Source organism: Colobus angolensis, unplaced genomic scaffold (genome assembly GCF_000951035.1).
Source record: "Colobus angolensis palliatus isolate OR3802 unplaced genomic scaffold, Cang.pa_1.0 Scaffold450, whole genome shotgun sequence".
In the NCBI taxonomy this organism is placed as follows: Eukaryota; Metazoa; Chordata; class Mammalia; order Primates; family Cercopithecidae; genus Colobus; species Colobus angolensis.
The window spans coordinates 1,534,190-1,551,606 of NW_012117933.1; the positions used below are offsets into that span (position 1 = coordinate 1,534,190).

The window sequence follows — 17,417 nt, forward strand, 5'->3', positions numbered from 1 at the left end:
AAATTATTTACAAAGACTATATTACTTTAAGCATCATTACAACCTTAAACAAATTTGACAGAAATCATTTTCTTCTATCTTTATACCTATATTTTGTTTTGGAAAGAATCTTGAACACAAAAAGATCTTGTGCTATTTTTCCATGTATAACCAATTGAAGAAATATTTCCAGGAATTTATTTTATATATATTTTTGGGTCAGGACAGCAAGGATAAAATCAGGTCTAGAGTTTCCATGTGGATGAATTTGGAAGTGAACAGATTTGAAGCTGTAGTCCAGGGATGTCTCACACTACACCATACTGTTTTTCTTTTAAATTGAATCATTTTCTCTAGGCTTTGAAAGTTAAGACAACACATTTGAAGAATTGATTTTGTATGTAAATAGAATGCTGGGGCACTACTGCATTTCATCTAAAAAGAGATTCCTATATTTTCACTGTCTTACTGGGATAGAAATCTTATGAAAGGGCATATAGACTCTTGCTACTCAAAGTGTGATCTGTGAACAAGCAGCATCAACTTCAGCTAGGAACTTCTTAGAAATGCAGAATTTCAGGCCCCAGACCTACTGGATCATAATCTGCGTTTCAGCAAGATCCTCTGGTGATTTATATTAACATTAAAAGGTAAAAAGAACTTGCCATCTTTTTTCTCTGAATCTACTTCTTAAAAACATAGAATTCATTGTTACTCTACTATGATATTTAAACTGATCCAAAGTTTGTCATTTATGGAATAAAAATTAATCATATTATTTTGTTTTAAAATTAAGATCTCCAGTAAAGTGCATAGCTGACTAAAAAGGAATATTTCACAAAAAAATAGGTTACTCTCCTAGCTTATAGTAGGACATGCACTTTTTTATTCCCCCTTCCCAGAAGCTGCTAATTATCCGCATTGGACTATCTACCCTTCCTCTTTTTTATTAATAATAATATTTGTAATTTTAATTTGAAATAGCAGGGTTACTTGTCATACTTTTGTACAGATTTATGAACTTCACTATTTTCAGTCCCTTTAGCCAATTTAGGAGAGTAACATATGCACTTTATTACATGACTGTTCCTAGTGATTAACATCTGGAATGGGCAGATGAACTAAACTCCCAGTTGCACTTTTCCTTGCTCCATTTCTAACATGGAGCCCTGCTCTAACCGTTAACCATGGCAAGAAAAGATTGCTACTGCCCCCTGCCGGCCCATTGTCTCATTTCCTTTTCTACAAATCTGTGACTTGAGGATGCCCAAGGATTTTGAGCCACTGAAGAAAGCTCAGTTGGAAGGGGCTTTCGCTAGTAGAGAGGTAGAGAGATCCTTTGGGAATAGGCGGCTAAAATCAAATGAAAACATTAAAAAGGCGAGGAAGGCATAAAGGACTTCTAAATTAAATTATCGATCTTCACGAACCTTTTTCTGCACACGGGCTTCTCTGTGCCAAGGAAATGTTTCCTTCTCTTCAGCACAGGACTCTTCTTTTGCCTCTGGCTTCCACTTACAAAGAGTGAACTGTCCACACCCTTATTATAATTTCAGTACTCTGAATCCTGTTCTCTGTTTCCCTCAATTTCGTTTTCCCACTATTAAACCTTATTCCCTTTTCTGCTTCAAACTCCCGTCCCGCCCACCCACCGACAGGCTAGCATTTCCAGGAGCTCAGACTCCACTTCCCTCACCCTCTCCAGACCTCTGTTCTCCTCTTGCTATCATCGTACCCCCTTCAGTACCCCCTCGCTGAATGGCCACTCTTTGCCTTCGAACAGCAGGCACGTCCCCTCTTGAATGCTTTTCCCCGACCCCCGCCCCAAGCAACTGAAAAAGGAAACATGCGCACTTCAGAGCTTGGAGCTGTCCGAGTGCTGAAATTTATAGGCTGGGTAAGATCACGTCTCCGTCTCTTTCTATAGCCCTCATTCCAGCACAGGATCTCAGCAATTTTTCCCTCTTTCCCCCACCCACTCCAGCGCGCAGAGTCCTTTCTTCTCTCTCATTTGCAACTTCTTTTTAATAGGAAACATTTTCTAGAAAAAGGGCTTTGCTAAACAGAAAAGATATAAAGCAAAAGCCACAGCTATCTAGCATGGCATTGTCACCAACTCCCTTTGCATGGTGATGCGATTAAGGTAGCAGCATTTTTATTATTCAGGAAAAGGAGCTGGGGGATTCATCAGTTCTGAGGCTTTGTCTTTCTGGGTTAGCTGATGGTCCCAAGCCTCGGTTTGACCTGACCATGATGCCCAGGACTGGCACTTTTTCTTTTTTCTCAGCAAACTGTACAAAACCAAATCTCTTTTTGATTTTCAAGGAAACTAGGTTCCTGCCAAATTTTGAATCTGGACGATAAAGAGATACTTTGTCCTAGCATCTTTCTGGAATCATTTCGGGATATTTTCCACAAGCAACACAGAAACAGGAATGAACCGGCAGCTAGTGAACATTTTGACAGCCTTGTTTGCATTTTTCTTAGAGACAAACCACTTCAGGTAGGTGAAACGACTTTGCATGTTGATATTTAAATTGTTTAAAATAGAATGTGTCATGTAATTGTTATGTATTTCTCTGTGCCATGGACTATATTATTTTAATTTTATAGAGGAAAGTTACATATCTTTTGTTCATTTTAAGAGCCTAATAATAGTGGGAGGGTGGTAAATTTTCACAAAAGCAAGTTTTATGATGCATAGCCGCACTCTGTGCAATTCAACACACATTTTCACAGCCAATGTGATATTAAGGTAGTCTAATGAGTTGCATGCTCTTGATATTTCTGTAAAAGGGTGATATTTTTGCTTTCAAATTTTTCTGAAAGTAATTTAAAGGGATTATTGGGTGCAGTGTTTTTCATGTAAGATGATTATATTAATTTGGCAGGAGCATGCTCATTTTAGATAAAATATAAAAGATCCCTAATTCTCAGCCAACTTGAGACTTCTATTATATTTCAGAAACTGGAAGCATACTATGAGGACTACAATTCAGGAATTTTCTTGAAATACCAAAAATTTCTTTTTACTACTATATTCTACTATTCAATCTGTTTGGAAATTGATGGCCTACCAAAATTTAATTAATATGACATAATTGTATTTATGTACATATGAGAAGTGGAGCATGCATAATTAAAGTGAGAAATTACTATTTTCATGCTTGCATTTTCTACATAGTTTGCGAATAGTTGTCAAATCAATTGGTACCTCAAAATATCAAATCATTACCAGTAAGTAATATAGTCATCTATAGATATAGACTATATAGATGACAGAGAGTGGAAGACTCAGCAGAGATAGGAGATGCTCTTACAACAAAGTATAGGACTCTAAATTTAATTTTCATTAAATTTTATGGCATTTTTTCACAGAACCAAGATAAATGGAACACATAGTAATAATGCTATGAATACCAGGAAAACCCACTATGTTCCTTTCAGGTTTACACCTCCTACTATGATTAAGAAAAAATATAGGCTGGTTTTTATTAGAATCATCATCATCATCATCATCATCATCCTCACCACCACCACCATCATAATCAAATAACACTTGATTAATCAGATGATTCTGCATATGAGAATGTGAGTATTTATGCATGATCATATCAATTTTTAACTCCTACAAAATATTTATATCATCTTTGCACTTATTTAGAATACCCCTTCCTTGAAAAACTGGCAAGAATGTGGTATTTTCTTAGTGATAGAATTCATAAGATACTATTTGTTAAACTATTGAAAACAAAGCTTATAAAATACACACTTTAGGGAAGAAATTTCAGTTAACCACTATGTATTGTGAAATAATTAATTTTGCTACAAAGCAAATATGCTATGTGTAATAAGCTCTTTATTACTTTTAACAGGAAAATGAAAATCTGAGAAATTTTTAACCAACTTTCAGTGTTTTGGTGATAAAAAGTCAAAATGATTTAGAAGTGTGTTTTCACTAATATTTTTTAGAGAGCCAACAATTTAAATGCTTATATATAAATAACTGATAAAATAATAGAAGTCACATACATGCTCACTGTTGACCTATTTTAAAATGAAATGAAATGTCCAAATGAAGGTTCTCTTTTAGATATCACATTGAAAAATATTAATAGTTGATAGTTGGATTAGAACTAACAGATGGGAAAAAAAGCAATGAAATAATAAGTTTGTTCTGCCCATCTTATTATATATTTCTTATAAAAGGTAGAGGACTTATATTTAGGGATGAAATGCTGAAACAATTTTTTAAGTCAGATAGAAATGATTTTAAGACAGTCACATGAATTTAAAAAATTACCTCATTTTTCTGAATAGTTTTAACTATATATACATAAAATCTACAACCTAAAACTACATTGTCTGTTCTCAAACATCTTATGGTTAAAGTTTGGAAACTTGAGAGACGTGACTCAGGATTTCTAGTTCTCATCATTTAAAGTTAACTTTAGAACATGTACAAGTTCAGAAGTTGGCCAAAGAGTTTGGATTTTTCTAGTTTTCTTCATACTAACATATCAAATATCTTTACCAAAATGTAATGTTAAAAATGCAGTGAGCATTAGTTCTTAAGGGATGCAAATGAAATTGTTGCTAAAAGAGTTAATGATGTGTTTAGGACGGCTTTCTGCAAAGACCATGACTCCAGGTCTGGAAAACAACCTTCACAGACCCTATCTCCTTCAGATTTCTTGGACAAGTTAATGGGAAGGACATCAGGATATGATGCAAGAATCAGGCCAAATTTTAAAGGTAGGTTCCAATTAAACTTACGTTAAGCCTTTGAGAAATCTTCTAGATGTTTGAATAGTTAACTGAAAAACATTTTCAGAGCTTTTAATGAAAATGACAAGTATAGTGTTCATTTGGGTGTTATTTTGCATTAGTTACTGATATTTTCATTTTACCTGTCGCTTCCCACATTTGAAAACTTTCCTTGTTTGTGTTCTATTTCACGAATAAAACTGGTGTCATAAATTATGGCCATAGTCCCTATTTTTTCTTAAGTGGGAATGTGGCTGAAAGTGAATACAAGAGCAAGTGACAGACTTGACTTGCTTGAATATCTACCAGGATGCATGCAAGTTTCAATGGTTACTTCAAAATATTTGGTTTTGATTTTAAATACCTACATCAAAGTAGAGTTTAAATCTCTATAAAATATGCCACTTTACATACTTTCAGGCCTCTTTAATTTTTAGACTTTGTAAGAAGAGGTTCTAATTTTTTGTTCCCTTTTGTTTAAGTATTCTCATTGTTTATTTGAAATTGTTTATTTGAAATCAACAGCGATCACAGAATTGTAAAGTGCACATGTCAAAGATGGTGGATACTTTCTTTGTTCAATTAGAAGCAAACCAATGTTTTTTGTTTTTGTTTGTTGAACATTACAAAAATGTAGTTAATAGTCTGCAGAAATGCTTTTTAAATATATTTAGTTTATTTTTATTCTGAATCAGAGAAAACGAATAAGAATCAATTATTAATAATTGAATCATGTTGATGCTTTAATTTTTAAATACATAGTTTAAGTGATGTTGTCTTTTTCTTGTAATGAAATTTAACATAATGCATTGTGAAGTGTTTATGACATTTTGTAAAAGAAGAAACCTACAGTGTTCTGGATATTATGTAGCAATTCATGCATTGCTTACTTTTGTTTATTGGCAATTTAATGGCACACTTTTCTTCAGTGTTGATTAATTTTTATTATTGGCAAATATAAGCATGAAAACTAAATTTTAAATTCATTTCTTCTTTAAATGTTACACCTCTGAATATACCCAGCTATGGGCATATTTTGTAAAGAAATATGTCAGAGTTTTGGCAAAACAGTATTTTTTAAGTATCTCCAAGAGAGACAACTGAACTACATTCAGAGAAATTTTTTCTGAAAAAAAATCTTCATGTTCATCCCATTTCTTAATTTTGTGGTCATTGCTTTGGAAGTCAGTATTTGAAATAAAATCTTGTGAGTAACAAACTGAGAGCCAGCTTTCAATGGGATTGCTCATTCATATATTTATCCACTAAGCCACTCAACAACTTTTGAGTCTGGATTATCTGCAGAATACTAACTGTTGGGTGCTTTGTAAAATTGGGAGATGAAACAGTTTAGGTGCTTCTATCAAAAAGTTTAGTGGAGGGAGGAGATGTTACATGCATACTTTTACTATTAGATAGAAATAGGAAAATACCATTAGGAAATACAGGTAAATTGCTACAGGATTCCAAGAAATGGAAAGATAATTTCCTATTAAGATATTCATGGAAAGCTTTATAGAGAAGGTTCAGAGATGGAAAACTGTTTCACGTTTACAAGCATCTTGTTTCATAGCTGTTATTCATTTCTTTCTAGAAATACTTTTTCAAAAGGGCAGGAAAGTGCAAAGGGTAATAAAACAAACACGCATGTTGACATTGCTACTTTAAGTGACCACACAAGAATGAGCCATCGTTTCCACATCCAATTTTTTCCTGGTTCTTCTGGGGATATCACCTTTGGGAAATGATATCTATCATGGTTCCAAAGGATAAATAAATGAGGAGAATGTCAGGTTCAGCAAAGTGTGGCCACGTTTTTTTTTTTTTTTTTTTTTTCAATGTATCTACTACTTAAAGTCTAAGTACAGGATATTTTAATGACTTATAAAAAAGAAATGGGGTGGATATCACAGAAGACTCTAACATTAGTGGGCTTCATTGAGTTTTATCTCCCTCTCCCTTTAACTCTTCAGTGAACACTGCTACCTCTTCATAATATTTATTTACATAGACCATTTATATCAGATCAATTATCTGACATCTCCCAAAGTTCTCTTCATTTGGGGGAGCTTGGTTATTCCTGGATTTAAAACACTCCTCATTATTTTAGACTAAAATAATTTTTTCTTGAAGTTCTCATGGAATTTTATATGTCTAATATCCTTCTACATATTTATATTTTATCATTCCACTCCCACACCACATCTGAGAGGGCAGGGAAGTACCTTATTTTATATATACATACATACATAAAATATTGCTAGTGTAGGGAAAATAAGTTATCCTTTTTTATTAGAACAAAGATAAGGAAATTAGAACAAAGACAGAGAGGAAAAGGTAGATCAACTATGAAGATTAGTGCTTCCAACTAGTTGTTGTAGTAGAATGTGAGGGTGGTAACTTTTGAGAGACCAACCAGTAGTCACAGTGGCAAGCAAAGATGATCTTAGCTGAGGTGAAGAGAAGGAAAGAGAAGGCAGAAAATAGGGAACTTGTAACAAGGAGGAGGCTTAGATAAACACTATAATACTTACCATAGTTGATTAGTAATGTATCAATGAGGAATTTAATATAGTAAGTAGAAATGAAAGAGATTAGGAAATGTGATTGCATATAGAATAGTGACAGTCTCCCTGTAACTGTGAAAAAGCAATTGTCTGTGATAGCTATAAACATGATACTGATGATGATGTTGACAATTAAAATAACGGTGACTGAAAAGAAGATAGAAGGGCAAAATTTGACCACCAGAATTAAATCAAGAGCCAAATATAGGCCACTGAGGTAAACAGCACGGTTATTCTAGAATTCTTATTAAATATTAGCATATTTCTCTGTTTTCTTTGCTGCCATGCATTGGCAAGGGCAAAAGAAATGCATACATATAATTTTTCTTATTGGAAAGAATTTTTCCTGTATACTTTTAAGTCAGTAAAATATTGCATGTCTATTCCATATCCCTGATGGGCTTTGAAAGATGTCATAACGGGCATATATATAAGAAGGAAAAATGGATGTAAGCTAGAAAAGATAACCACCAGAAATGATTCAGACTTAGACTCTGTAATTGAGGGACATTCTTAGAAACTACAGGGAAAAAAATAGCTTTTCTGATGTGTTGAAGCACAGGTGTATAAACAAAGTCATGAGTCAGAGTTGTCAATTGAATTTTATCTATAAGATTCATAGAGACCTGTTTCAGATCTTGTCAAAACATACATTCAGTGAAAATCCTCAGTTCAGATAAAAACACAAGCTACATCCATTCACAATTACCTGGTTCTGAAATCATGGTAAATGTTGATTCTATATCAAGAGATGAGCCTCTTTCCCCACTTAGGTGATTTGTCTCGTTTTCAGTTGATTTATCATGGTGTTATTCCACCATCCTATCAGATATTCTTCTGTCAGCATTATTGTATCTTGAAAATGCACTTTAAACATTAGGCTTTTAATAAAATGTTCAAATCTGGGCAAAATGCATTAGTTCTCTTTCTTTCTTTTTGAAACAAAGCCTTTATGTATTTTAATGAAATTTTCTTTGAAAATAAAATTAACTTAGCGTTACATCCTAGTTTTCATCCCAATGTGAATAAATACATTTCACTAAAACATTCTTTTTGGGATAGAATCTAGAGTAGATAATGCCAGGAGATAATTCTTCATTCCACTTCTTTGTGCCTGCCATGCACACTATTTTTTCCCACGTCTAGAGACCTAAGTTGGAAAGTGTAGTGTGTGACATTAAAACCTACATTTGCCTGAAATATGTTTTTCTGCAATTTCCAAAGAGCTAGCAGCTCAAGAGGTGTTTCAAGTATCAAGATCCGCTTCCATGAAACCAGAGGTCTTCAGATTTTGCCCCTTGAAAATGATCATGTCTGTAGCCAAGTGGAGCTAAAGTTCAAATGTTGTGAATACCAATCCCTGTAGAAGGTGCTTGAGCACAAGTGTCCAGCAGGGACACTTGGAAAGGGTGCTTCTTTCAGTAAGTGATAATGCAACCCCAGCATCGCCATTTCTTTGATCAGCCTGGTGGGCATCAGACATTACTATGGAACCTGAGAAAGAAGACCAAAATGCTTGCAAGTATCGGAAGCATTGTGCCTGAGTGCAGAAAGTAGCAGAAGCCTCCAGGCACCTGAAAAAGTAACTTCATGGTCATGCGGACATTGTGGTTTTATTAGGAAATACAGACAGTAATTGGCCCAATTATAAATCACCTTGGAAGTGATTATGGAATTATCTGGATTATCTGCTTGACAGTTACTGTCCTCACAGAAGAATTCGTATTCTCCCTTAATTCTAGGTCTCCCTTAATTAATCAAGAGGCCTGAGGTAAATCACTCTTTAATGGCTGAGATGAAAAAAAGCCCTAATGGTACTAAACCCACATTGAAACATATGAGAATAATTGTATACAGAAAAAGAGTTTTCAGGTGTCTACAAATGTCAAGTGAGTCAGTTTTCAATTATAAAACTTTTAAAATGATAATAATACAGCATATGATTTTTTGAGACATTATCTTTTAATTACGAAAGCCATCATTTTAAAATGGCCTAGAACTAAGCCCAATTTTGAGACAGTTGACACTCTCATTAGGCAAATTACTCTTGGCTAAATATATAGGCTATAGTTGTCAGTGAGAACCATTCATTGAAGAAATTCAAGGACAACTAAGGGAGAATAGAAAGAAGGAAAGGAAGAATAGATTTATTTTAGGATAAATTATTATAAAATTACCTTGCAAAGTACATACAGCATGGGGGACTATGTATATATCAGTGTGTCTACATATATGCACAAATGCTGTGTTTGTATATGCAATAGAATGTCCCTAAAAGATACACAAGAGAGTGGAAATATCAGGTGCTTCTAAGAAAGGTGACTGGATGCCAGGGAGACAGGGGTAGGAAGAAAAGTTACTTTTCTCTGCGTGCTTCTTGAATGCTGATCATTACATGTATTTCCAATTCAAAAGGGTAATTGTTAAGCACTTCTAGAGAGGTAAAGCTCAAGGGAGCGCCTCTCTTGGGTAGTATGGTCCATGGTGGCAGATTAGAGTCAGTGTCACTCTTACTTTAAGTGCAGTAACATGCACGTGGCCTGATTTCAATAGTACCCAAGCCCTTGAAAGAAATCCCTTGCCCAATAACTATTCTAACCTAGCTTGCTATTATAATGGCTAAAATTACAGCACTGTTGCTTCTGTTCTTGGATTAAAGATTTTATTTCATATTAAAACCACTTGATGGAAATGACAGTAAGCCCAATTAGTCTTTTACTCCATAATTTGAATGAGAGTATTTGGTTGTAGTGTGGCACTGCGGAAGAATATTGATGGTGCAAGGCATTATAAAACAAGACAATAGGGGAAAAAGGTTATTGAAAGGAAAGGCTGGGAGTAACAAAGGGAAACATATATGATAGTTTCATTCAGAGACAATATTGATGAAGATTTTTGAACATCAAAAATCACTGGCTGTGTCACAATTTATTATACAAATGTGTTGGCTGGTGTTCATACAACTTTTGTGTGCTGTATGAACACCAACCAACACATTTGTATATACTAGGCTCCTCCTGTGGACCCACAAGGTTTTTTGGGGATTTGAAGTGGCATCAAGAGAGCATCTACAGCATTCTAATGCACCCTGGTAAAGCATATTCCAATAAGTCTGTCAGCATGTCTTTTGTTCCATAGTGACAGGGTAGTATAGTGGAAAGAGCCCTGAACTTGGATCCAGAAGATCTATGTTCATGTCCTGGTTCAGCCATTTTTGAGAAAAGATGTCTTCACCTATCTGTGCCTCAGATTTTCTTCTGCCTTTACCTACCTCACTTGGGTTGTACTGAGGATCAAATGATATCATGAGCGTGAATTATTTGTTTTCCACTGTTACTAATATACAGATAATTTGAATTATTATTGCAATTCCTCCATTTTTCTTTTATAGTCAACATTTACTGTGTATTGTGAAAACAGCTGCTTGATTTTCTAAATGAAAAGAAACAAATTAGAGAAATTCGGGCATCTCAGATTCCTACCAGAGTAACCATAATGTAGATGTCATATGCCTCAGTTGGTTTTCCTTTTATTAGTTCGGTGGGGAAATTTCCAACATGAAACGACTATTTCGTATTCCTAAATAGAAAACAAAGAGGGAGCCATTTGTGGGAGGGAATTATCTTTACACATTCAAATCCCATCTCTGATTATTTTCTTGGACTCATTTTAAAAAATAAGCCAAGTAAGAGAAATAGAACAAATTTAACTTAGTCCTATAAAGGAGGACCTTAAATTTAACTGAAGATAACATGACTGCCATTTCTGATGTATTTTCTTGTCCAGTTACTATAGTTGCAAGGTTCATTGCACAATAGTACTGAAATGATTTCCTATTTTAGAATAAGTATTTAAAAGATAGCATTTGGTCTCACAATATGGCGGGTTAAGTGCACCAGAAATGGAAGCCCATAATTTTTTTAGTCTTTGAGAAAGTACTGCATTGCTCCTTGGTTGATTCTGGGTGACCCTATATCCTTAATTTTCATTACTGAATGAACTTAAATATTTTATCCTTAGTTTATAGAGCTGCTGGTCCTCCATGTCCTGAAGGATAATTCAGTCAATTTTGCTGATAATCTGAGACTTAGATGGCAACAATATTCAGGTCTCTTGGTGCTTAATGAATGGACAGTATAATGTGTTCAGTTGGGGCAGTTAGGTTTAGAATAAAAAAAGAAATAGTCATTTGTTTGTTCTTGATGGTGTTGGATAATTTTCTTGGTATGTTGCATCAGCCAGTGTGGAACAGGATCTTAAAAATTGAACTATGTTTGACGAAGCCTCAATAACAAGGTCTTTGGAAGCATTCTGGGCTCCCTTTGGAATTAACGCCTGGGATGCTGTCCTGACTGTTGGGTGAAGCGTTTGCTCATTGACTTCTTTCCTGAGAGAGCTACTCTGCACACTTATGACTGATTACAGACCCTTTCAGCCATGCAGTAGCCACTAAAGGAAGCATATGAGCAAAAGGCGTAGGCCTCAAATGGATATTCTAATGTGTGCAGTACATGTAAGAACAAAGTCACCAGGTTACTCATTTGGAGTCTAGTTTGGCCAGCCAACCAAAGTGGTTATGAGGCAAATACAAGAGAGAGAAGCTGGACCCTTTCTTTGACTCATGCTATGGTTTGTGTACCCACCATTCCATTATTAATATGATACACCAAATAGTGGCTCTGTATACTCATCCAAAGGGCAAAATAAATTCTGGATTCAGTAAAAGTATGAAAAGTCCATAGGCAATTATCATTTGAGAAAAGGCATCTTCACCATCTGTGAAGTACGTATATGACTGGATAACTCTTGTTTTCTGTTTTTTCTTTTTTTCTGATGAGGGTGGAACATATTTTCTTGTGGGGAAGAAAAACCACACTTGCCTATGCACTGTCAAAGCAATATAATAAATCTGTGGCAAGGGAGTATAAATGTAGGCACAAAAAATTACATGTAATAGTTTTACATCTTTGTATTTGAGTCTAAACACACAGTTAATTTGTTAATTCTCTTAATAAATAATTAGTGACTAGTCACCCTGTGCCAGGCACCATTGTTAGGTGCTAAGTATAGAGTGGTAAATAGAAATTTAAGCTTTCAAATGTCAGTTCTTACTATTACTATCTCACTTAAATAAAAACTGGAATATAATTTGTAGGTTGAATGCTTATTATCCAGGATCTTTGCAGGAAAGAGACCACACATTTCAATGGCATGAGAGAAAAACAACCCTTAAAGGGAGAGTGTAGTATTCTGGGACTGTCAACAAAACTGAAGAAGCAGGGGAGGGAGTGATTACCAGAACCTGGTGAAGGCAGCTATATAGAAGGGTCACCTAATGAAACCTGTGGAGGAATGTAGTCAATTTGTGCTATCCTAACAGGAAGTAAGCCTGAGAATAAATATCCGGACCTTGCCCTCCTCCTGTTTTCCATTCTCCTGTGGGAGCCTTTCATTAGCCAGATTCAACTAACAGAGAGCAAGGGAGCCCACTGATACAAACCCTGAAGGACAGCTTCCTAGGGTACAGAGAATAGAAGAGAGGGGTTGGGGTGGGGAAATGGAAGACAACCAGCACAAATGTCAACTTACGAGCAAACTCACCCCTCACCATTCAGGTGGTTGAGCAGACATCTCCAACACTGATGACAAATTTAGTAAGCCTTCTTTGATCAGTCTGGAGACCATTTGGATATATTATCCCAATAGATAAGTGCTATCCCCAAAAGCAGAGAAGAGAGAGAAATACAGTGTGATGTGATTGTTCTGTCTCCTAAATGGAAAACAGGAAGACGTGCAATAAATGGATTGGTGTATATGTGTGTGCAAGAGAAAGAGAAAGAAGGAAGGAAGCGGGGAGGGTGCAAGGTGGGGGGAAACGGGGGAGGCACTAGAAATAAAGGGAGAGAGACAGGAAGAGACAGAGGGGAGAGAAAGAGAGAAAGGAAAAAGAGAGTGAAGAATAGAGACGGGAGGGAGAAAGAAAAAGAGAGATCTTCCTGTGGAGCATATGAAAGTAATTAATAGAATTTCCTTTCTGTCTGATTTAATATATTTGCTAATATTAATGTGCTCGTCCCTACAGTAATTCCCTCCAGGCTCCCCATGCTGGGATATGTTGTGGGTTTGGATTTGAGCAGAAGACTTAATGCCAAGTCTCTCTGGGGAAGCATTTATCAGATAAATTCTTTCCCTTCATGCTCTTTTGTTCTGCATAGATCTGGAGAAAGGGTGTTAGAAGAAAAGATTGGGTAAGGGGTTAAAAAGGCATGAAGACCAGGGGCAGAGTAGTGTGCATTTCTAGGAAATGGAGAGTTCTGGGAATAGTTGCTCATTTCCTACTCCTTGGCTGGTTTGATTATCGCAGTTGTAATACAGCTACTTATCTTGGCAATTCTCCTACGTTAGGAAAAGCCCAGGACTACTTTACTGCACAATTTTTACTTCATTTTAAAACCAAATGTACATAGAAGGTAATATAATGTATCTTCTTCTAATTTATTTGCATTTAAATACTTCAAGATGTTGATTTCTAAGAACCACTTCATGACCAACAAGACAGTCAAGATTTCTTTTATCAGGCTTTTACTAGAAAAAGCATTTTGCCCATTTCTCACCACCCAAATAAATGCATTCAGAAAACAAGGGATCTGTTTATTTATATTTGAACCTCAGAGTCTCTGAAAAGTGAATGAGACACACATTTGGCAAACCAAACTTAAGTCAGATGATGTGATTCAGGAAAATTTATAAATATAATGTACAGTGCTCACAATGGATTTCTCATATTCTACTTTTTCCTTTGAATTAACTCTGGTTTATTACATAAGCTTTGTATGTAGTATGCCAAATCAAAGGATTTAGGATTTAATACCAAAATTAACAACCAACCAGATGTGTATCTCAAGCCACATTTTTCAGAAGACCTGCTTCAGAGCCACCTGAAAGTCTGGTTAAAAAGGCAAATCCTGGGCCCCACACCTCTCCATCTACAGCATATATGGATGATGGGATCTTGGAGTGTTCATTTTGTCAACTCAAATCTCTAAATTTGGAAAAGGAAAGGAGACTTGATTTCTTGTAAAGGGTTATAGTCTTCTAGGTGATCATCCTGCAGCCTGGGAAACATGTCTTTGGACAAGGCCAGAGACAGGCACTTCAAAGGAGGAGTGGTTGGGATAGGAACTTTATGTTGAACAGGTTGGCTAAACATACATATTCAACAGGTTACAGAAGGCTATGAATATTCACAAAGGTGGTTCTGATGCATGTGTATAAAGTAAACATGCATGTAACATACAACCCATGTTCACTTTGAGGTGGAGACTTAATATTTAAATGTCTTACAATGAAAGCCTATATGTCAAAAGGCCTTTTTAGGACACAGAGGCATGCAAGAGTGATCTCTGTAAACCAGCCAGAATCATCAGTCCATGGTTCGTGTTCTTCTTATTAGGAGAAAGTCATTGACATCAGTCTCTTGTCCCGACAAAGCTGTAGTTATGGTTGATGGAACAGGGGATCAGTTAGTCAGCCTCTGTGAACTGGATGAGTTGTAATTGTTTTAATATTGCTTGAGACCAGTCCTTATTTAACTGCTAGAGAAGAAGAAGAAAAAAAAAAAAAAGAAAAAAGCCTTGTGGCAGTTAGAACACAGTTTATTCTTTAAGTGTAGGGGTGCATGACTTACCCCTTGCCTAGCATGGTTTTAGGTCCTGTATAAAATTTCGTATCTCATTGCCACAAAGAGTCTGTTCTGTCAGTCTTATGATCTCTACTTTAATATTAGTGCTCATCAGTTGTTGTGTCTAAACCCCAAAAGAGAGGAAGTATAATGAACTGTGTCTAACCTCCTGTCCCATTGTGGCTGGGAACTCAATTTAAAGGTTTTTCTGGAGTCCCCTTGGCTACAAGAGGGTCTATTCAGTCAGTAGGGGCTTAGGATTTTATTTTAAGTTTACAACTTTAACGAAGTCATTACTCCCTACAGGTGAAGACCTACAGGACTAGAATAAGACATTTTTGCCCTTATAGCAGAAGGACGATACCTTCTTTATAGTATTTTTTCCCCAAGATCCTATGTGCCCATATTGTTTTACAGAATGAAGGGGGGAAAATCCCACAAGAGGAAAAAAATATCTAAATTGAGACTCATGAGGCCTGATTTTAACTCCAGGTTTGACAATTATGACCTGGAGTATGCCACTTAACCTCTCTGGGAGTCACTTTCATCATCTGCAAAAAAGAAAAAGAAAAAAGAAAGACTTAGAACAAGATGTCTCTCTACTTCATTTCTAACTTTGATGGTCCCTGTTTTTAATAGCCTAAATTCATATCTTTGGGTATGTCCTTTTGTAAATTGTTGACTCACCCAGAGAACTTGGATGCACCCAGTCTTCTGAGATAATGTTTCCTTTCTGGGAAATTATTAATTCTGTCCAGCATTTTTCACAGTTGCCTCTACCTTATTTCAACTCCCAATATTTCAAGAATTGTTATTGCAGGGAAGACCCTGGAAACTTATGAGGCGATTACTGAAGAAATAAGCTATTACAATTTTTGCCTTGCTCTTGGTTTGGAGGTAGCAAATTCATGTCCAAAGGCTGCTTCTGGGAAATGTAGCTATCAAGTTTCTTTAATTCAGCATCTGGTCAAAGATGTTTCCCAAAACTCTAGTCCATGAAATGTTCTCTGGTATAAGTTTTTAAATGTAAAGTAAGTATAGGAAATTCTGCAAAACATCTTCTGAGAGAGACCTAATATCCATTAGCACATTAAAAATTGTGAGAAAATATGTAGTAAAACTAAATACACAAATAAGTATTTTAAAAACTTTTTTACACCGGGGTTTGCCTGATGTTCACTTGATCACAGATTTCTTACCACAAGTAACATCCTGGAGAACAAGTGTGTAATGGAATACTTTGGAAAACGTAGTTTTGGTAAAATCCAGAAACCTAAACAAATTTTGCCATGAAAATAGATGATGATGATGATGGGGAACTTAAATATACATAAAATATAACAATTTGCTAGAAAGAGATTATTCATAAGAGTGAGAAGGGCCCAGCATTCAGTAAATGAGGCTTTCATTTTGATATATGTTCAACATTAGCATTATGATGCCACAAGAGAATTACTCTACAAGTTAGAATATTATTGCAGTCTATTTTTCTCCTGCTTCATCTACATGAATAAATAAACAAACAGTGGCATTTTGAAAAGCGTAGAGAAAAGAAATTAGTCAATACATCAAAATACTTGGAACTAATAATCACCTACTGTTTTAGTCTTTATGATTTACAAAGCTGATAAATATATACATTTAAACAAGTGATCTTTAACCTGGAACTAGAGACATTTCTTCGTCAGTATATGATAAAGTTTCATACCTGTATGAAGAATTTTCTTTTGGATTGCTATCTTCTTTTTCAGGCAGCTTTCAAAAATGGGTAAGTCTTGTAGTTGTGCAATTTCCACTCATTTGCTGAGAATATTTTTTCCATCACTTCCTTGCAATGAAATTTTAAAAATTTAAGTCTATACTAAAAATCTCATTTAAAATGGAAATTATGCAATATTTATCTTAACTAACTTGTGCAGATTTAAGATTAACTTCCTATTTATTAGTATTAAATCATTCTAAGTTTCTCTGCTTAAAAATGCTAATGTTTCATATACTTCAATATATAAATTTCCAGGAAAAACTATTGAAAATTGTTTGCAATGAAGATGGATGCAGAAAATGAAGTATCTTTGAAATATCACTAAATGTCTTGGGGAAAGGATGATTATATATAGATATTCTTAAATATAATATATACTTAACTTTTAAATTACTAGTTCCTCCCCTATACTTTCTCTGAGAGTGTTTGTCAAGTAAGCAAGCATGATTTTTTGTCTTCCTTCTTCTCACTCCAGGCTCTTAGGAAGAGACAAATAACAGAGTAGAGATAGGGAAATAGTAAGCCACCTCAGACTTAATCAGTGGCTCCTGAATCATGTCATTTATTTATTTATTTATTTATTTTTTATTTTTTATTTTTTTATTATACTTTAAGTTCTAGGGTACATGTGCATAACGTGCAGGTTTGTTACATATGTATA

The 17,417-nt window shown here is 35.2% G+C and overlaps 1 protein-coding gene across 5 annotated transcripts in view; it reads left to right on the top strand.

Annotated features, from left to right (window-relative positions):
* The first annotated feature begins 1,640 nt into the window (after positions 1-1,640).
* GLRA2 (glycine receptor, alpha 2) overlaps positions 1,641-17,417 on the top strand; it is a 236,029-nt gene continuing 220,252 nt past the window's right edge. For 2 of the 5 annotated variants that reach the window (XM_011957864.1, XM_011957865.1), the window contains exons 1-2: positions 1,864-2,482; positions 4,601-4,734. In XM_011957864.1, coding sequence (XP_011813254.1) covers positions 2,415-2,482; positions 4,601-4,734 — 202 coding nt within the window. In that variant the 5' untranslated portion in view covers positions 1,864-2,414. Of the gene's footprint in view, positions 2,483-3,254; positions 3,571-4,600; positions 4,735-17,417 lie in introns of those variants that run through there. The other 3 variants (XM_011957868.1, XM_011957866.1, XM_011957867.1) reach the window with 3 other exon arrangements.